Below are 22,729 nucleotides of genomic sequence, written 5' to 3'. Positions count from 1 at the left end.
CTCAGTTGGTAGAGCATTCGCCCACTGATCTAAAGGTTGACGGTTCGAATCCAGGTCTTGACATAAAACATCATTGGTTGAGCAGTCAGATCCACTGACCCACAGGTTGGCTGGTGTGATTTCAGCTCCCACAGATGAATGCTGCTGTTGTGTCCTTGGGCAAGACACTTAGCCCACCTTGCCCTCAGTCAGTGTCTGTGTACACTGGTGTGTGAAAGTGTGTGTGAATGGGTGAGTGGTTCCTTGTTGTAAAGTGCCTTGAAGGTGGAAAAGCGCTATAGAATTTACCATGTATAGTGGATCTCATGATAGTAGAGGTCTAAACTACAGGTACAACAGCTTTATCTATAAAAATACAGGATGCTTTCTTTTTGTGAGTCTAAATAATTGCAACCTTTGGGACAAATTGCCCTGTGGTGGTATCCCTACAAAAAAGACAACAAAACAGCTTGACAACATACAGGGGTTTTTATTGATCAGATCATTCTTTACATTTAACTTTATCATATAGCTTTACATTCAATAAATCCTTCTGTAGAATAGTACCAAGATAATTTGCATTCTTAAAATCTGCTCAATAGCTCCATAAATTGTCCACTCATAGAAATGATTATTAACTCGCCCATAACTTGTTCCTGTAATTCTACTTAAGTATAGTGCACATGGAAAGGAATGGCTTTGGGAGTCAGCAGATTGAGATGGACAGTATAAGACATTATAACCATGTTTTTTTCAACTTTACTTACAAAATCACATATATCTTGCTATACCTAGTTAATAAATACAGTTTGAATATATTATAACTATTTAATGTGCGCTAAAATGAAAAGCTGTGCAATCCGTAAAAAATCAACATAGATAACATCAGGAATAAGCTTACATAAGAAGATTGCTTATGGAAGTATGATTACAGTGTTTCTAATGTCCCTGATTATGTCCAAAATGTATTTATATAACAGTAAACAGTGACAATATTATTTAGCCTATAGTGCATGAATTTTATATGTGTTGTTGGGCTTTTTGGTGTTGATAATAACATATATGATGCAAGATAAACAGGGTAATGTGCTTGTTACATACATATAGGTAGCCAGCCTCTCATTTCTTATGGGTGCAATGGATTTCCATTACAATAAAAACACAATAGCACAGAAAGTTTAACATCAATCTCATCACATTGCAACCGTTTACAACAAACATACTCCTGCGTCAGTCACTTTAAGTATTCCAACAAGTTACTTGTGACATTGTGTACATTTATAAAGAATATATCCCATTCAAAACATAATAAAAAAGAGAACAAAACAATTATGAGACAATATATTCTTGGGAGTGGTCAAGCACACAGAATGTGGAATATAATACAGCGATGTGCAGACGGTCTGGAGGACAAAGGCTCTAGAAGTTCAGCGTCTGTGACATCATCTTCCACCAGTCCATCAGCTCCTCCCGCTCCTCCTCCTTCCTCTCCATCATGGACTCCAGCTCAAAGTCCACCTGAGAGATACACACAATTAGTTTTATTATAAATTCTGAAATGCTTCCCCATGTCATAACAAGATATTGCTACAAGATAAATTACTGTCAAGTAAGGTTATACAAGTGTCTGATTGCATTTGTCCTGGTTTGGTCCTGGTTTGGTCCTAGTTTGAGTCCACTTTAGTCTGAATGCCAATTCAGTGTGGCCCTGCTCAAGTTCTGGATTAGCCCTGATCTTGTCTAAATTCAGTTTCACGTTTACTACCTTTTTCATGAGGATGCACCCAACCTAATTGTTATTATTCGATTGTTTATGAAATAGGAGAGGCATTTGTATTTTTATAAATTTTAATTGTGCATAATGTATAATAGACAAAACAGTAACAGACTAAGTAAATATCCACAGATATAACTGCATAAAACATATTTATAAAAGGCTAGCAAATAATAAAATACAAAATCTGTGTATTTTAATGCTTATAGCACCATGAAGGAAAACCACTTTTAGTATATCAACAGAATACTCAATCTTTTATTTGTTCACCCTGACAAATGATACAGTCTGAATCAAATACATTATTTGAAATTATGTCTTAGTCTTTGTAATTAAATGTGTATTCAGACAATATATGGGCTTATGCTTTGAATACAGAGACCTCCATTCAGCATTTTATCAGAATTTCAACGTATCTTAAACCATTCCCACCCTTTTATAATTCCTTTTAGAATTAAATGCCTTGTGTAACTGGTCTTACCCGTGTGGCAGGGCTGTGAGGGACTGCCACCTTCTTGATGACAGTTAGGTATCCTGGGGCCGAAGCTGCCACCTTGTAGTTTCCTGGAGCCAGCAGACGCCAGTAGTCTCCATCTTTGGCTAAAAACACACATAGTATTTTTATGTATAAAGCAATGCAAGCCAAGTTATATTATTGTCTTTATATCAATGTGAATATGACCACAACAATATAAGGCTTATGTTTATTATTATGTGTTACTTTTTTTCCTTCATTTAGAAAGAAAAACAGAAGCACGTTATTTTGATATTTTTTTAATAATGTAGCATTTCCGAGTATGGCCACTAGATGGAAGCATTGCAAGCATATTCAGCTATTCATTTTGCTTACACAGCACACAGCTCACCTCTAATATGCTTACACTGTTTAATGATAGAGGGGTAAAAATTACTTTATTCTCAGCACTAACATACCTGTAGTTATGTCATGGTTTATGCCTTCTACAGAAATGGTGGCGTTGGACACTGGGTTGCCCTGGAGATCCCGTACAAAGCCCTTGACACCACGGTGAACCTGGAAGACATTATTAATATTTATATTTTCTCAATCATCTGTCAACTAAGGAGCTTAAATATGATAGGTGACACAGGACAACCTTGTGGGCTGCCTACCTGCTCGATGTAGTTCACCAGAGAGTTGCGGTTCTGGTCCCAGTAGTTCTTAAGGGTGTCCTCACTGGGGAACTTGTCGCAGCTCAGCTCCAGAGTGATCTCAAAACAGTTACTGCTGAGGTAGTTGAAGTCCTGCATCCCTGGAAAAAGGACATTAGACAGTATGATTATTAAGAAATGCCACAGATTTTCATATCATGATAATAATATCATAATCTTAATCTTTCTCAATATCTTTCTCAAATCTTTCTGGGTAATTCAAATATTTCAAACACTTCAGGCTAAAAATAACAACCATAGTACATTAGGAATAAAATATTTGAAAAGCGTAAAAATGAAATCTGTTGACTTGGCTATTTTGAGCAGGTGAGACGTGAATACCACATAACTAATCACAGATACTAACTAACCGTCAGCGTTTCATTGTGTTCTTTATATATTTCAGCTCATATTTTATTCACAATATGGATTCTTCAGAAAAGTGTTTGCTGGAATAATAAAGCTTTAAGATTTTTGTGTCTGTGTCATAAAATTATTCTATCTATTATCACAATATTTTCCTTATGAATACATCACACTTAAAATGTGTTATTCTTTTTACCCCCTGGCACGCTGTACCATGCCCCTCCGTTGGTGATGCCTTCCTTGAAGCTTGAGTCGTCATCATTCTTGCGGCAGGCAGGGCGGTTTGGGTCGGACATGACGGGGTTAAACATGGAGTAAGAGCGTGCCAGAGACTTGAACATGACGTCATCAGGGCTGGCACTGTACTCATGGGCAGAGCCTGATGAGTAAAATAGTTCACAATGTTGTTTACAAAAATGAAGTAAAAATATAAAATGTTGTAATAAAAATAATAAAAATGTTGTAATAAAAACTATTACATTAGTATCTATTACATTTGTACATTGGATTATAATTACAAGAGAAGCTTTTACCTATATTGATTATTGTATTAGATCAAATGAAACTAAATTTGGGTATACACATTGACTTTCTGAAAACAACAAAAAATGTTTGGAAATGTAGGTTATGAAGGTTTTAATGTCTTTAATGTGCTGTACAAGAGATTAGCTATCAATCACTTGTTATGGTTCTATAAACACAAGTAACTGTATAATTGATTACTGACTATATCCATAGTTATTTCCTTGCACTTCAATGTCTTAAAATATCTGTAAAAGTAATGTTTTTTATTTGTCACCTGTCACCATATTGCTTCTAGTTGCTAATGTAAACAAATGTAAATGCCGAATAAAACATGCATTATGCCCATACATCATTAAATGAGTTCTTAGGTAATTTTAAGCTTTCTTCTCTTCACTGTCGCTTCCCATTAAAGTCTGTGAAAACCCATAAAAAACATTTGACAGAATCAATATTGTGCTGACTGCCCCAATACCCATGCAATATCGGCGCTCACTTCCCTAATGTGGCACAAAAAAAAAAATGAAAACAACTGTGTGTTTCAGTCTGGTGAGGAAACTCTCCTCAATTAATATTAACAGAATGTAGTATAATAAATAATGGATTACATGTATGTTATATTATCTATATTGCACATTCAACAAAAAAATGCTTAGTTACCAGTGCGTGTCTCGTCATAAGGATAGTTGGCCACCACGTCTCCTCCATGCAGGTTCGCAGACAGTACGAAGGGGATGTCCATGATCCAGTGGATGACAGCTTTGGTCTCTGGGGCCAGCTGCAAGGACAAAAGTATACTATGAGTCATGCTAAATGGTGTATTCAAATACAGCCTATGATTCGTCAGTCATTTGAATTTCCCATTTCATTAAGAACTGTGGAAAGTACAAGGTGTTTAATTTCATTCAGGCAGTCAATGTTAATTTGCCAATATTTTAGACTTGGTTAAAAGTCTAAAATATTGGCTATATCCCTTCATTATAGGCCTCAAAACAATGGACATTTGAGCAATAATTTCATTTATAAACAGTGTCTCTTATATTACATAAGTCTTGTTGTTTGTTTGGTGTGAACAGCAAACACCCAATGCTCATTATAGGCTTGTTCAGAAAAACATAAAACAAAAAGAAGATTACAGAAATCTAATAATTATTTGGTCAGATCTCAATATTTTCAGTATTATTACCTATTGGGAAATTACAGAAAGTACTAATATTCTAAGTCGAATATGATATTGATATTATAGAATAGCACAGGAAGCAAGTTCTAGTAGCTAGTAGCACATCAATATATGTACCTTGCTGTTTTCGTCCACAGCTTTCTTCATGTTCTGCAGCAGGTGGTTGTTGGCCCCACCCTCCCTCTCGTTGATGTACACGATGCGGTCCAGATCAGGGAAGTTGCGGTTAAGATCCACCCCCTGTGCGTTACTGCGGCCCACGAACCAGTCTTTAATCTCGCCAGGCTACACACAAACAAGAGTAAGCAACATCATTAAGTAAATATGGAGGGCATGGATACTACTAATATTGAAATGAATAATTAAACAGAAAAAAAGTTAAACACAGCGAAATGAAAACAATGAAATGTTTTTCTATTCCCATAGGGAGTACTATACAATGCATTTGACTTTTCTCAAACTTATTTATTTGTATGTATTTATTTAAGATATGAAGGGACAGTGCATATTAATGTAAATATGACAGATTACAGCCTTATATAGCTAATTTCCAGACCCCGTGATAGGTAAATACACACTAGTTACAGAGACTATGTGCAGTTTTAACAGGACAGGCGGACAAAGACAAGAACTGTGATTACAATATCACATCACAACAGCAACACTGGACTGCACATACCCCTATACTGCACTGAGTCATCTATTAATTCAAGTTTTGAACTTACAGACCTGTGCATGTTTTTTCATAACAGCTCATTAGAATCCCATTAGACTTGTACAACCTGACATATATATAAAATATGAATACTATGCGACAGAAAGTTGACATACGTTTACCTGCGAGGCGGCCTTCTCAAATCCGTCGGGGTTCATAGATGGCATGAGGTGGATGCGTGTGCTGTGGATCAGGTCTATGATGGTGTCATTGCCCTGCTGGTACTGATTACACAGGTACTGGGCCAGATAGATGAGCAGCTCCCGGCCCACTGCCTCATTACCGTGCATGTTGGCAATGTACTTGAACTCTGGCTCACCTGCAAAGACAGATAATAGGAGATGTTAATATATTATGTAAGTAGAATGGTTTATGTTGATTCAAGTTGGTTTCCTAGTGGTAATGTTATGTGTGGTAAGATGCTCCAAGGTAATGCATAAGCTATCTGCATGGAGACAATCAGATAGTGCAACCAGGCCATGGTATAGCTCATCTGTGGAGACAACTCACAGTAATAATGCCTGTTTTTAAGGTATTACATTAAAAAAATAACTGTAATTAAGGCACAGATACATTTCAGTTATTTTAGTAATCATTATATTTAGATTATAAAGATGTATATGAGATGACAGCAGAAACGAGGAGTGAGTGAAGACTTTCTACACATATATCTCACTGGGAGCAAGCACCAGATGAAATAATGTAATGTAAACTTGAATGCTAATAAATCCTACAGTTCCAGCAAAATGTCCAACTACAACACTCATTCACAAACAAATTTCCTAAATTACTCAAAAGATAAGGTTGTAGTCATGGAAACAAATTTCTCTCTTCCTGCTGCTGAGGTCACAGATAAGACTTTTCCATTGTCTCCTCTGATGACCCTGTCCACCCTGCGGTCACAAACACAAACCCTCCACCAAATTACACAGCTCCATTTGGCCCCATAACAACCAGAGCACAGAGAATTAGTGAATTAAGCTGTCACCTTTTGTTCCCATTTAAAACTACTCTGCTGGACTGGACTAAAGAGGCAATTAAACCCCGGAGACATGGTTAGCTAATGCACTCATTATTTTACATTTGTCAGAACCTTAACTTACTTTCATTCACAGTGTCTAATAGATTACCAGACATTTATTATCTGACAATCTTTATCAAATCTATTTTTCTACTTTATAATGCATGAAATGTTTGCTGTATGGACTAAAAACTACATTATGGGTTGCAATGAATTTTGTTGCAAAATGTACTGATGATTTATGGTAAAATCCCTCAAAAGAAGTTTGGATTCCATACACAAATACTGTAATTATTTTTCCTTTTTTCTGTATTTTAATTGGCAGAACTTCCACCATCTGTTCCCTGTTACAATTAGCTATTCTCTACGCATACTTATTATTAGCCACAAATGAAAGGCTTGATGTGGACACAGATGCAGACCTGAAATTATACCCTAAAAGAACATGAATGCCCATTTGATCTTACCACATGGTCATAACACATATACTTGTAAGGAGCAATGTACTTCAAAGCAATGGTGGAATAAATACTCAATTTTGTTACTTAAGTAAAAGTACAGATACCAGGGCAAAAAATACTCAAGTAAAAATCCTGCTCTCAAATGCAGTGAAGTAAAATTATCCACTCTAAAATGTATTTAAAGCAAAAACAGATACCTAAAATTTACACTTAAGAACAGTACTTTACTGTTGCTTTAAGTATTGACAAGAAATTGAAATAAGACTAATCTAAAGATTTGCTTATATGAATAAACCTGATGGCAAAAAGAAAATTTGATTTAAATAAAAAATGTTCCTGACCAAGTAGACTGTAATATAATAATATAGTAATATATAATATAAGACAAAAGTTGTAAAACGTTCATTTATTTTCAAGGCACTTCACCATTAGCCAGGCTGATGCCACCTAGTACCTCCGCTCAATTTCATTTCTCTCCAGCGACTAGGTCAGGAATCAGAATACACTAGACGGTTTGCAAAAACCCCAGAAGTGCGAGTTGGGGCGCCAGCCAATCGGCGAAGAGCCATACATTCTGTGTTGTCAACGATTCCAGAGATCCAGGATTTAAAGCCGGAATAAAGAGAATGTTTGGTGAATTTTATCAAGGGGAAAGACGTTATCGCCCTTCTTCCTATGGGATTTGGGAAAAGCTTAATATACCAGTTAGCCTCGTTAGCGGAGCATTACATATGTCACGATCAAATAGCATAGACTAATTAAATGAAAAAAGTACTCGCCTACCGTCGAGGGAACAAATCCTAATGCTGCGAGGTCAGACAGTTTCTACAAAGTGAAACCAGCTGATGAATCAGGCTAGTTCAACATGTCTGCGCAAAGCCAAAATAGCAAACCTATTTAACCAAAATATCCTCTTTGCAGAAAAAATGCACTTGTTGTAACTGCAGTTTAGACCTCGACAAACATGCCTGAAATGCCCTGGTTTAACCAGTTTCTTATTTTAACAGTCCAAATTTCAGTATTCTCTCAACTATCTATACTCCTAGCTGGAGCTCTATAGAAATTTAGGAGTTATTGTTGATCGCTCTCAAAATCCCCAAGAATTTCAACAGTAGGCAAAAGTAGCATCCACACTCCCAACAGCACACATCTGGGAGGCCAGTTATTTTAAACCCAGCCTTGTGTGTGTTGTACCTAATGATTTCAAGACTACAATTAACTCTTTCCTCAGGGCAAAGGTTTTTTTTTTTTTTTTTTACAGGCTGACGGTGCTGTCAAACACTCCCTCCATTCCACACACACTTTAAAGTATACTGCATCTACTGGTGACTGAAGCTATAGCACAGATGCTCGGTACCAGGAGACCCCTACCCCCCTTCACAGTTACAACGTGCCTGTTTTCATGTTAATACGGAAGCTCCTTTGAAAACTCAGAGAGAATGAGTCTTGTTTCATGTACCATGTTGTTACCATGTTACTGCATTCTGTTAAAGCTATTCACTCAGTTTAAATGGTAAACTTTAAATGTGACTTTAACTATATAAGGTTTTTATAACTCAAAACAACTTACATCAAGAAACCTTTCACCCCTTCACACACACATTCACAGTACCCACAAACACTGGAAGTGAGACCAGTTAAGTGTCTCACCCAAGGACAAAACAACAGTATATAGTTTAAGTGGAGCACCTTGTTAACTATTTTGAATAGATTTTTAAACCTGTACTTGTACTCCTAATTGAGTAAAATTCTAATTGTAATTAGTTATATTTAGTACTGAGTACAGCACAGGTTCCAACTGTCCCAATCTTCGGCTGTCTCTGCTCCTTTATAACCTGACAAACACATATAACAGCTCTGCACTGGACAGCGCTCAAACAATATGCAGACTGTAGTTTGAAACACCTAAATTCAGCTTTAAACTTTTTACTGATCAACTGATTTAAATAAATTGCAGGTCTAAAATTCAGCAAATATAGAATAATAGTATATAATAGATAATTAGTATAATTAGTAATTAATACTGTCTAGTGCGTAACACTTGTGACTGGATAAAGAGGCCTCAGAGAGTGTATGTTTACTTCCATTAATTGCCGTATGCACTGAAACACAAGAGACACATCTGTGACCATGCTATTGTCCAGACACACTTAATTTAACTTAAATTATTAAGTTATACAACACAGGAAAGAAAGAAATATTCACTTAAATTGTCATTTCTCACCTGAAACTCAGAGACATTTTACAATTAGGATCTAGTCTAGGCTCCCTCCGAGCTGCCTTCACGTGCCTGTGTGCGTGCCCAACATATCTCCTGTCTAAAATCCTATTTGTTTCTTGTGCACATTAAATATAAAAAAATACATCTCTTATACAAAATAATGAAACATATGAGGTGGGTGGTGTTTTCTAATCTATTACCATTCTATTATAGTAATATTAAATGTGCCTGCCTATTACTATTGGTCCTACAAGTACCTTGAGTAGTATTTGTGCACTTTTTACTTTTACATAAGTATAATTTTGGCAGCAGTACTAGATTTTTAGCCATGTAACTGTACTTTACTTGACTACAAATTTGCAATACTCATTCCATCACTGGACTTTTGTGAAATGTATGAAAATATGAAAAATGGGCTTCATCCCCTTGGACTACGGCAATATCATTAATTCAATTCAATTAATAAGTCTATCATCATGTCCTACTGTATTCTGAATGCTTAGAGTACTTTTACATTGGGTTGTGTCATACTATAGGATTAAAACATCTTTTAATCCTAGTTATGTTTGTGTCACCATTTGATATACTACATTTATTTATCACTTTATAGATTATAGATCACTCGACACACCACAAGAGGTGTTTTGTATTTATCTATTCTATTGATTTTATAACTGTATACTGAAGGTCACCATATGAAACTAATACAGTTTCTCTCAATGAGTATTCTGAATTCTGAAGTATTTTCAGAGCAATTATTCAGTTACTTCCTGACACAATGTAAGGAAATATTAATTGTCAGACTTTGAAGATGCAGTAGACTATATTAGCCACCTGGTCCTTTGACTTTATTGATCCATACTCCAAAAATCTTTAAATACTGACTTAATAAATGATTAAGCCTCAATAATAGCAACATAGAGAGACCATTATCCAAAAACATATCCAGTTTAAATCAGTGCCACGTCTCCCTGTGTGTAATGTACCAGTGAGCATCCTTTATCTCTGACGAAAAGCACCGCATCATTTCACCTTTTGTTCGCATTCGTCACCGTGGTGATCAATAAGGTATCCACGGCGACCACGTCATAACAGGGGAAGATGCCACATCACCGGGGGAGCACCTCTCTGTCACCGTGGAGACGTGAGAGAACAAATGCGTGGGACTCAGGGTAGGTAAACAGATTTTCTCTTTCTGTCTATAATAGATGAGAGGGGCTTCATGAAAGGAAAAACAAATGAAAACAAAGCTTAAAGGTGCATTGCATAACTATTCTGGTGGAGGGTCTGTCAAATGTGTTTCTCTGAGGAGATGTTATTACTTTGTCTGGAATGTTTCATAGCATTAAGCTTTTCTACCTTCAAGTTACAGGTCAGATCTGAGGAGAGGCTCTCACCATCAGAAGGCCTGTTTTGGTATTTCTGAGCAGTAAAAACACCTCTAACTGGATAGATAGATAGAGTAGAGTTGTCTGATGTCATATTGTGGAACATTCCAGGCAGAGCAGTGACATACAGTATCCATAGAAACAAGCAGATGTAGCAAAAAGTTTCATAGCGCACCTTTAAAGAAGTTACAGCATTTTTTTTTTTTTCAAGTCTCACTAAAATTTAGATCACGTTCATTTGAAATCACAACATTCTATAATTTATTAGGAGTGTGCAAAAATATCAAAATATCGATGTATCGTGATACTAAGTTTAGTGATACAGCATCGTTATTGTGGGCTGCTATTGTGACCAAACTATATTTTTGTTGCTTATTTAGTGGAGGGACACTTATTTAAGCAATACACTTGACATATTCACTGTTTTGATGATTAAAATAGATGACCTGTAGTATTTTGACAAAGAAATATTGTTGGTAAAATGTATTATATGGTTCTTACAAAACAAAAATATATCACAGAGTATCATGTGAAATGGATTATCGCTAGAGATGTAACAATAACTGACATACCGGTACACAGACCATAATCCTTTGCTCCATTTCAGTGTAGACTACAAGAAGAAATAACAATTCTAAGCACTTTTAAGTCTTAGTTCAGTAAATTTAATCTTGTCAAAGCATTTTAAGAGGAAAAAGTAGCATATTAACAGTTTCGTTTGCCTCCACAAAATATCACAATAAATATCATACCTTGAGACGTATATCGTGAAAACATTGAACCAAGAGATTTGGACATTGTTACATCCCTAATTGTGAGCCTCCCCACCATATCGTGAGTTTTCCCACAATATCGCAATAAATATTGTACAGTGAGGTTCATACCGTGACAATATCGTATCATGAGACTTGGATATCGTTACATCCCTAATTATCGTACATATCACCATATCGTGATAATAGCGTATCATGAGCCATGTATCGTGTATCATATTGAATTGTGAGGGACCATGTGATTCCCAGCCCTAGAATCCATATTGTTTAAGATTAAAATGCAAATGATAGGTCAGGCTAATTTCAGTGAAGCTAAAAATCTGACCTATTTTTTTGTGTGTGTATGTATTTTTACAGTAAATTTAGAATTTTACTTCCTAGTCTGACATGGACAGCAGATGTGACATAAGTAGAGGTGATTCCATTATGGTTACCTAACAACCATAGAGGATCAGAAAACATGTCTAAATTGCACAATAGTTATGATTAGACTAATAAAAATAAAACATCCAATGTTTTTTTTAGATTTTCAGAATATTGTATTTCCTGCATGTAAATTGTCCCTGGATTTGGATAGAATTGTTCATGACATAGAGGTATTTCATTTTAGAACTCACCACTACTTCCTGTAATTTTGAACTGTTCTTGTCCATTTTTTCCACAAACTGCCACTTAACTGTAAAACTATGACAAATATTTACCACAAGTACTATCCCACTAAACCAAGTAATGATTACAAAAACATGAAAACCTGTCAGATGCACTTTAAGATGGAAGGCAGATCAGAATTCTATGTCAGAATTTGCTCAGATTGCACATCTGTTGACTTGGTTTATGGTTAATGTCTTTGTAATTACCAGGCCTATCCAAACGAAACAAAACTCGCACAAAATTCACATCTTCTCTCTCAGGACAAATAAACAAAAGTGAAAGTGGTGTCATTATTCAACCCCAAAGATGTGATTGGTGCCAGATGAAAGCACTATAAGATGTAAGATTAATATAGGAAGTTTTTGGAGCTAATGTTAAACAAATAATGATGAGGTAAAGCTTTTGTGGATGATAAGTTTGAATATTTCTTTCAAAAACAACACTGACTTCCTTGAGCTTACATGGGCTCATCATCTCCATCTGAAATTAAGATAATCAAATTCAAGAACATGAACGTAACCTTTTAAACCATTGCCACATGGAGAGTCATAAAAGATAAATCTAATCATTAGATTTTATGTATGTAATATTTATCAAGACAGATGAAGCCACCAGGCCCGGGCCAAGTTACAGGTCAGATCTGTGAAGAGGCAAAGCTGCTCACAGTACAAATACATGTTTTTCAATATATTTTTTCCCCTAGGGGTGTGATGGTGTGATGCTGACTGTAAGCACTGCTCTGTCTGAGTGTTAAACTTTAATCTGAGCTTTTTTAACACAGTCTGAATAGAAAGAACAGGCTTAGTTGGAAATACAATAAGTGAGCTGATTTGTGCTGTTAAACAAGTGCCTCTCAGTAGATCCATGCATAATATTACAGTATTACATCAAACTCCTAAACACAACCATGAACGCTCATATTGATCACAGGCTCCTGAAAATATTTCATTTAAATGCATTTTTCAGACTATCTTAAGATTTATTTGGCCAATACACATACATGTAGAACACACCCAACATGATGCCACTACATCATCTTCTAAAAGAAAACAGTTTATGTCACCTTTTGCGCCAACAAGTTTTCTTATGGATCACATTCAAATTTACGCCCCTGCGCGCACTCTGAGGTCCGAGGCCCAACTCCAGCTCATGGTGCCTAGGACAAGACTTAAAACCAGGGGGGACAGGACCTTCTCTGTGGCTGGTCCCAAGCTTGGAGTGGAATGTCTTAAGTCGTGTTTTAAGACCCACTTTTATACTCTGGCTTTTAACATCACATGAGTTGTGGAGTCCTCTGTGTCTTTTATTTATTATTATGTGTTTTACCTTTTTATTATTTATTGGTATTCTTGCTCTTATTTGATTTGACTAGTTTTATTGTCTTAACGAGGACTAGTAGAGTTAAGAAGAGCTTTATTTTATATTCCTATTGTATATGTTTTATTTGTATTGTGCAGCACTTTGGAAACTGTTTTGTTCATGAAATGTGCTACATAAATAAAGTGGATTGGATTATGGCAACCATCTTAAAATACAAAAGTATAACTCATCTATTTTGTGTAATTCAGAAAATCACCCCCTTAGTGACGACCAGCACCAATTACCACAGTTTCAACAGTGGATAATTACGATGTGTGTACAAATACACCTCCACAAGAAGCATCCAATTAGAACTCCAGCACACCCCTATTAAGCTTGCAAACTGTCAGGATTAAGAAAAAATTTAGTTAAACAATACATAACTACAATACATCATGGGGTGACATGACATTCGTCAAAAGCGGTCTGAAGTTTTACGCTAAATTAAAAATCGAACCAGGTGAGGTGACATGTTTACAGAGGATGAAGAGTGGTGATGAGAGAAGCAGTCAGACGGAGAGACGGAGGACAGCACAGCGTGTCCTGGAAGTGATGGAGGGATAGAGGGGGCCTTGATAGGGAAAGATAGCAGAGAGAGGGAAAGAAAGAAGAGGAGAGAGAAAAAGAGCAGGGAGGAGAGAGATGAGAGGGGGATTGGTAAAGACACAGTAAGAAAGATAAAAGAGAGAAGGAGAGAAGGGCAAACACAGAGAAAGAGAGAGAAGGAGGGAGGGAGGGAGAAGAGGAGACAGAAGGAGAAAGATGAAAGAAAGAGAGATTGAGTAAATAGGAAAGGGGAGAGGGGTTAGATAGAAAGGGAATGAGAGAAGGGGAAGCAGAAAAACAGGGAAAGAAAGAGAAAGGGAAGTGAAAAGAGAGCAAAGAGAAGGAGAGATGGAGAGAGAGAAGAGACAGATGAAGAAAGGAAAGGAGATGACTAGAATGTAGAGAGAGAGAGCGACACACAAGGAGGGAGAAAAGGGCAAAGATAAAAAGGCGAAGAGATAAAGAGAAGGGCAGAGAGATAGAAAGGAGGGAGAGAGAGTTGGAGGGAAAAGGAAGGGAGAGAGAGAAAGAAAGAAAGAAAAAAAGGAGGGAGTGAGTTACATGGAGAGAGAGAAAGAAGGAGTAAGAGAGAAAGAGAGAGATACAAAGAAGTAGAAAGAGAGAGTGTAGGCCTTTCATGTATAATAAATGACCCCTGGCCGGTGCCCTCGCCTCCTGGTCCCTTGGCTGTGTCTCCTTGCATCCTCATTCCTGGTCTGTTCCTCAGCTGGTTTTGGTATCAGTGCAGGGGGATTCTCCACTATTTCACTTTACTCTAATGATTTCAACAGACAACAAGCTGCTGGTCAATTTTAATATCACCTTTCATGTGAATTATGGACTTGCACTTTAAAGTTATCCCATAAATTCTATACACCCCTGGTTATAGCTCATGTCAACAAGATAGACACAGTTTTTTGCGTGCATGTTAGATTACTTACTCGAGAAGAAAACAGAAAAGCCACAAGACATCACAGGCGTCTTACATAATCTGTGAAAAATATTAACGGCGTTTGAACAGCTATTGCTACACTGCATTGAAGCTAACCACAAAAAGGGACACACGATGATATTAGGAAACATTTACATGTGTTTGCAAAGAAAGAAATACAATGATGTTGGAGTGAAAGCAAATGGATGTGAGGATTCAAAAGGCAACACAATATACTTTGTCAATGGGGAATACACAAAGAATGTAACCACACTAGCATAATAGAAAGTATATCAAATGCTCACCTATATATCCATTCTATATTGCTCTCATTGCTATTCATTGGTGCAATATTTGCGCTCACAAATGAAATCTAAATATTACAGCTAGTGGTGAGCAAAAATATCAAAATATTGATATATCGTATCGTTTAATGTGATGATACAGTATCGATATTGTGGGCTGCTGTATTGATATATCAGAGTATTTTCTGGTATATTTTACAAAATTATTTTATTACAGCGCTACAGTTTTGTTGCTTGTTTAGAGGAAGGAAAATCGTTTATGTGACATAATTGACCAATTCACTGTTTTGATGATTATAATGTGTATTGTAATGTGTGTATTTCATACGAACTACACAAGAAGCGGTTTAACAAAGACTTTTAGTATCACAGCAATGATTTAGCCTTTATTTTTTATTGAACCGTATTGAATCGATTTGAAATATATTGTATGGAACTGGAAGTGCACTGTATCGAGGTATGTATAGTATTGTGGCCTATGTATTGAGGTATGTATCGTATCAGCAACTTCTTAATGATACCCAGCACTAACTACAGCATTGGTGAGGCATGAGACATAGCGATCTGGAGATTTCTAGAGGCTTGGCAAATTTTACCCACATAGGGGAGACACTACAGGCAAAACTCTTTTGTTCAATTTTTGTTTGTTTGGTCTCTTAGCATACAAGCTTTCATGTGGAAACAACAATATTGTTCAATCTGCATGGAAAAATGTTTTACAGTTTAATTTAATCAACTATAGACTTCAAAGGTTGTTTTCTCAAAAGACATTTTTCTCCTAAAGGGACATAAGTATGTAGCCTGATTCATCAGCCGGTTTTAGAATTTGTTCTTTCGACGGTAGGCGGGTACTTTTTTTCATTTAACCAATCACTACTATTGGGTCGTGAAGTATGTAATGCACCGCTTAACTGGTATATTAAGCTTTTCCCAACTCCCGTAGGAAGAAGGGCAATAATGTCTTTCCCCTTGATAAAATTCAACATTCTCTTTATTCCGGCTTTAAATCCTCAATCTGGGGAATCACTGACAACACAGAATGTATGGCTCTTCGCTGATTGGCTGGTGACCGAACTTGCACTTCCGGGGTTCTTGCAAACGGTCTAGTGTATTCTGATTCCTGACCTAATCACTGGAGAGAAATAAAATTGAGCGGAGGCACTAAGTGGTGCCAGCCTGGCTAGTGTCTCGCCGTATTGAGGCTAAAATGAGTACTGAACATTGGACCTTTTCGAAATGGTTTTCAAATAATATTGCTTTATATTAGCACCTGGTAATTTTAAAGATTTGTTGTTCATTCAGTTCAGTTGCTTTTATAACCATTGTGATATAAATCAGTATTAAATCAGTATGAAAATCGAGTTCATAATTTTAGTATTGTAACACCAAATCTACTTCTCACTTGTTTCAGATTTGTCAACCAGGTCAGGAGGATGGTGTGCGTGCCTAGTGCAGATTATATACTTCCTTTATGCACAGATAATGCCAATGTCTACTGAAAACTCCAACTCCAATTTTACACTTCTATAGACAAAGCCCAAGCCCCAATATAGAGTTACAGCATGTTCAAGTCTGGTAAATGCTTCCAGGCAAGCACCACACCAGATACAGTGAGAGAGAGAGAGCCTAGTCAAATATAAGACAGCTGTGCAACGTAAACATGCTCTCTGTTAAGTCATCTTTTCTTTCAGTACAGGTTTAATGCTTATGTGGATGTGATAGCTTAGGCAGATGGTTTTGAATTAGAGTGACAACTACAGTCAAATAACTAAGCCAAGTAAAAAAAAATTTGTCTGTTAAGTAATGCACCATGGATTGGGCAAACTTGCAATTGAATAAATCCAAAACATTATCCTATACAAATTAAAAGGAAATACAGAATAATGTAGGCATTTTTTTCAGTAGAATTTTTGAATCACTAAACAAAAACAGGTGTAATGCTAAAAACAAACAATATTGATATTTTCCAAATTATATGCACCAGTTTTTAGACCAAAAAGGATTTCGGCCCAAATAATATCTTGGAACTGATATCTGATCCCAGTATCACATCAGTGTATCCCTAAAATCTTTTCATTTAACTTAGATTTGGTTAAAAGAGGGAAAAGAGAGAGGCAGAGAGGGACAGAGGAGGAGAGAGTAAGTTAGAGATGGAAAGGGGGAGAGAGAAAAAAAAGAGCATAGGATCTTAGCATATGTGAACCATTTTTACGTAGATTTAGTTTCAGGAAAGTCTCCACCCTCACTGACATAATTGGCATCAGGTATTGTCAGTAACTTGAAGAAATAGCATGTAAGTATGAGTAGTAGAGCTATTATCCACATATAAGAATGAATTTACTGCATCCAATTTACATTCAATTGTTTCTCAATTGTTTCAATTGTTGCTGTTTTTACGTTACTGCCCTTTATGTGTCAGCCATCTTGGATCCTGCGTGCTGAGTATTCGTACAAACGGCGGTGTATGACAGATGGTTGAACACATCACAGACAACATAGGCCCGCGCACACTGCCGCCCTCAGCTCAGTGCACTAAGCCGATCGGTCTCCACGGCAACCGCTATTTCAGCTCCACCTTTAGGTCCAGCCGTGCCTGGGTCAGATCACAGACTGGGGGCTGTGTCTCCAGACAATAGGAGGCAAATTGATGGAATTGACGCACAGGTGCTGAACACATTACAAGCCTTTTTCAGTGCTAACAGCTGCTAGATAATTAGATAAACAACTCACTATAATATAATTTGGGTGATTCAATAAGAAACAGTTGTTGGGACTAAAGAAATGTTGTGATACCAGATACTAACTAGATTAAAAGTTGTATTTAAACTATACTCATTTAAGCAAGAATTTATACTGAGAAAATCACACAGGCCTATATAAAGGTCTTTATCTGAACTAGAATTAAACTGGACCTACACTGTTAGCATGAGAGTCGTGGTAACCATTATTATAAACTTATTTCAGTAGATAAGATCCAAGGGTTGACTTAGGAGAATGAAGAATAAGGTTGGACCACTGCAAACTACTTCTATTTATCAAGTTTTCAAAACAGTAATAATCAGATACAATGCCTAAACAGCAAAAGATAAAGTAGGTTGGTATTTTCAGCAGTAAAGTAGAAGGTGAAGGTGCTAGTGCTGGCAGAAACATTGAAAATCAGATACTTATCAATAACAAAACTAGTAACTAGTGGTGTAAGGATATTCAAGTCTCACAATACGATATCATCACGGTATGAACCTCACGGTGCAATATTTATTGTGATATCGTGGGAAAGCTCACGATATGGAGGGGAGGCTCACAATTAGAGATGTAACAATATCCAAATCTCTGTCAGATATTTTCATGATATACACTTCACGGTACGATATTTATTGCAATATTTTGTGTAGCTAACAAAACTGTTAATGTTTTTCCTCTTAAAATGCCTTGACAAGACTTAATATAAAGAACTAAGACTCAAAAGTGCTTAGAACTGTTATTTCTTCATGTAGTCTGCACTGAAATGGAGCAAAAGATCATGGTCTATGTAGTTCCCTCAGTTTTTTTAAGCTATTGCTGCACCATAACTCTTCATTTAAGCAAAGAGACTTGTAATTCGATATATTGTGAGGGTCCACGATATTATTGTGAGACCTATGATGATACAATATCACAATATTTTGGTTATTGTTACATCCCTACTAGTAACCTTTTCTGAATAGCTTTGGAATGATCTTGAGCTATTTCAGAACATGTACTGTATATAGTATAGGTATAGACCACAAAGACTATTATACACCCATGCGTGGTATCAGAATCTGTATTAAGTTTCAAGTCTATTCCTTAGTTTAGAAATCAAGTTTGAAATGTCAGTATTATGTCAACATTCTATTCAGCTGCTTTTGCTTTCCTGTTGTTCTCTGGTGAATTCCTGTCAAACACTGGTGTAGGTTTCCACTTTATGTCTGCTATATGTTACATCCCATATAGTACCAGAGATAGGGAAGGAGCAGGGCTGGGGTGCTGTTGTTTTCAGGGCTCAAAGTTGTACAGAGCGGCGGGTTTGGAAAATCATCTGGTAGCAATAAGGACGCTGCATGGCTACCATGAGTCACCCGCGTACGCCCACCACACTATTACGGCCTCATTTAGAGCGCACATGCATTTGATCATTACTGTACGAGCCAAGAAGCTGCCCATGTGTAAAACTACATGATGCACGTTAACATGGCACTGAGTCTATTAGTGCAATTGGGACTCAAATAGTTAATATCATAATAAGTGAAAGGTGCACAATGTCATTTTTCAGTTGGAGGGTCTACCACCTGCTTTTCTCCATAGGGATGCTCAAAAAATACCCTCAAAAACATGCATGATTTTGAGGGAGTGGGGTCACCTCTCCACAGATCTGATCTGTAACACCACCATCATGTAAAACATCATGGGTAAACAGCCAAATATCAGTGGAGACAAGCACAAGCAGACCCAACCAGAAAACCTTTAGAAGAAACCCTTAAATTATTATGATTTTATTTTATTTAGTTTTTTATTATTTTAAATACTGTGGGTTGGTATAGCAAGCAAGATTATAATTAGCAAAAAAAACCAAAAACATTTGGATGAGAGTAATAGAGAATAGTTTGGACTTGGCTTTCCACATGCTGATTTAAGGCTACAACTAATGAGCAGTGACTTGTACTATTATTAGTAATTTGGCCTTCATGTACCTATAATAACTCCATGTTACTTAAATACAAAAGCCACAGATTTTTTGGAAAGCTGCATTTTTCATTTGGTTGATCTTTGTTTATACGCCACTGCCCTTACTGCTGTATTCATTAGACTCTTGGACAGACTGCATGTACCAAAGACTAATCCTTATCCTTCCGGTGTGACAGAGAGGACAGTGGCTCCGTTCTGATTGGCTGCCCAACCACTGGAGACTTCCCGTTTTTGTCTGTATTCACCTTAATCCTTTCTACCATTCCATTCTACTTACTTAGCATTAGTAGTTTTCACAATTTCTAATGTTTCTTTTGATGTTGTGCCTTCTTTGTCCCTGTTAAATAAATCAATATATGTTTGAACATGCACCTGTTAAGACTATTGACCTGGAGGCTATATTTTTAGTTTTTATTTCAATGTCTAAATTTTGAAGTAAGAATCTTGATTATTACAGATAGTCTGGAATACATAGCTGGAGGATCAACATAAGCCCATGTAAAGGTTACTGTTGTAAATGTGAAAATATTAGACCAAATAAATGTTAAAAAGTCCACTGTCATTTTTATAGGGGGAGGTAGTGTCAGTCAAACTGCCTGTTTTCATGGAGATGGTACAGCTTTGCCTGAAATGTTCCAGAGTATGGCATTGTCTATCTATTATCCTGTCTATCTAGCATTTATTTAATCAGAAGCATCTTTATTGCTCAAAAAAACTATGAAAACATGCATTCTTAAACCTCTCCACAGGTCTGAGATGATCAATTTAATGGTATACTGTGGAAAAAAGGTAACATATCTTTAAGTTGTCATTTAAACCAAGCTAAAACTAACTGTACTGATCCACAAGGGAAATTATTTGGACAGAGTAGCTCGCATATCACAATATAATATAGTAACAAAGAGCAACAATATAAATGGTAATAATAATAATACATTCAAAATAGGTAGCAAAAATAGCAAGGGGCTGGTATAATTATTGCATATGTAAAAGAAAAAAGAAAAATGTACAAATTTCTCTGCTATATACAAGCGGTCATATCTCAGTCCAAAATTCGGTACTATTTTCTTGATAGCCTTCACAAACTGACAAAAATACGGAATTTTAAAATCAGTGTGAATCTAATCTTAAATGCACTCATATTATTAGTGTTTGAGGCTACTCCACTGGCTTTCATTTCAATATGGCCTGCTTTCTCTGGACCCTTGCTGAGATCAGTCATGTTCTCTAGTTTTAACCGTTTGCATTTGGGCTTGTGGCTGGTTCCTATTCCAGCTAACAACTACTCCATGTCCATGTTCCTCCCACACTCCTCTCTCTGTCTGTCTCTCTCCTTCTTTCATAGTGAAGCAATGTATCAGGCTATTATTTAACTTTTAACAAAAAACAGGCCCTCTTCTTGGCCGTTGAACTGATCCTTTTTTTTCGTTGCTAATTTCGCGCGTAAAAGCCAGTCCATTAGTTCAAAGTCATGTGGTTTTGATTTGGAGCTGAAACAGTGAAGTGAACAGCAGCCAAATGAGCCGTGGCCCGTTTCCCAGCCGCTGAGATGTTTCCTCAAAGTCACGACTCGACGAGGAGCGAGATTCTTATCGTGTGGTAAAATGGCGGCTTGGCGAGGCACAATCTCCCATCTCCCGTGAAGGGATGCAGCAGCAGAAGGCAACGTAAAGCTCTGCACCACAGGCCCCCAAGCTCCTCAGCTCCACACACCTGCGCCCTGCTTGGAGAGGACCCCCACGACGAGGCTTTATGTCCACGAAATGAGACTAAATGAGGACAAGATGAGTGTCCAGTCTGTGCACTCCAGGAGAATAATCTAATCCACTCTAAAATAAATTGTTCTCTGGTTAATACTTCTGAACTATATAATATTGTGTAGATTTTATTAGGATTTTAGTTTCGTATAATAACTAGATTTTGAGTATAATTCCTACATTATAGTCTATTATTAGTCTTAAAACAGGCTTATTTAGAGAGACAAGTCAAGTATACTTAATGCACTTCTGCTCTTATTCTATTATAGGCTACCCCTAACTACATCTTCTGGCAACATTAAAAAGTGAATCGGTGTAAGATTCTCAAATAAACAGGCCAAATAAATAAATAAAACATAAACCATAGACTATTACAACTTCATGACTGGATAAGCTGCCACTTTGCTTTTTACAGCCCACACAAAGAGGTGAAATGGAGCTTCAAATTGCCGCATTGTAACGCGCGTGTGTACACTGACCTGGCTCGTGTGTTCCAGGGTTGTCGGACATCTCCAGCACGAGCATCTCGCGGCCCTCGAAGCTCTCCCCGATGGTGTAAATGCGGCTGATGGTGGGACACTGCAGCCATACCGACACCAACGCTTTCCGCATCTCCTCGTAGCGGTGATACTCGAAGGAGATCTCCCCGTCACTGCCGCCGCGGACCATCACCGCGGCAGCGCCCAAAAGCACGACCCAAAACAACGACTTCATCTCGACCTGTCCTCGGTTCTCTCCTAAACCCGTCTGTCTGTGTCAGGCTCGCACCCAAGCCTTATCTCTGCTGCAGCTTGGCTTTAAGCTATTAATATCCTCCTCCTCTCCCTCTCCGAGTGATGCGAGGCTGTACCTGAGCGCACGCTCTTTACGCACGCCACATGTGTCAACAACAAGGCGGCAAGCACA

At 37.2% G+C, this 22,729-nt stretch overlaps 1 protein-coding gene across 2 annotated transcripts; it reads right to left on the bottom strand.

Moving 5' to 3' along the window:
* Positions 1–453: 453 nt before the first annotated feature.
* cpe (carboxypeptidase E) lies at positions 454–22,729 on the bottom strand. 2 transcript variants are annotated; one of them, XM_055158603.1, is made up of 9 exons: positions 22,303–22,729; positions 5,823–6,025; positions 5,109–5,276; positions 4,472–4,589; positions 3,486–3,668; positions 2,885–3,024; positions 2,687–2,786; positions 2,235–2,353; positions 454–1,497 (listed from the first exon to the last, which is right to left on the bottom strand). In XM_055158603.1, exons 1-9 carry the CDS (start codon positions 22,535–22,537, stop codon positions 1,399–1,401), a joined length of 1,365 nt encoding a protein of 454 aa, XP_055014578.1. In that variant the 5' UTR covers positions 22,538–22,729; the 3' UTR covers positions 454–1,398. The 2 variants fall into 2 exon arrangements, with proteins under 2 accessions (XP_055014578.1, XP_055014579.1); XM_055158604.1 differs by having other exon boundaries at positions 5,829–6,025.

The sequence above is a fragment of the Boleophthalmus pectinirostris genome, unplaced genomic scaffold (genome assembly GCF_026225935.1).
Source record: "Boleophthalmus pectinirostris isolate CB_2022bp ecotype Guang Dong unplaced genomic scaffold, ASM2622593v1 HiC_scaffold_22, whole genome shotgun sequence".
In the NCBI taxonomy this organism is placed as follows: Eukaryota; Metazoa; Chordata; class Actinopteri; order Gobiiformes; family Gobiidae; genus Boleophthalmus; species Boleophthalmus pectinirostris.
This window is presented reverse-complemented; position numbering and strand designations above follow the sequence as displayed.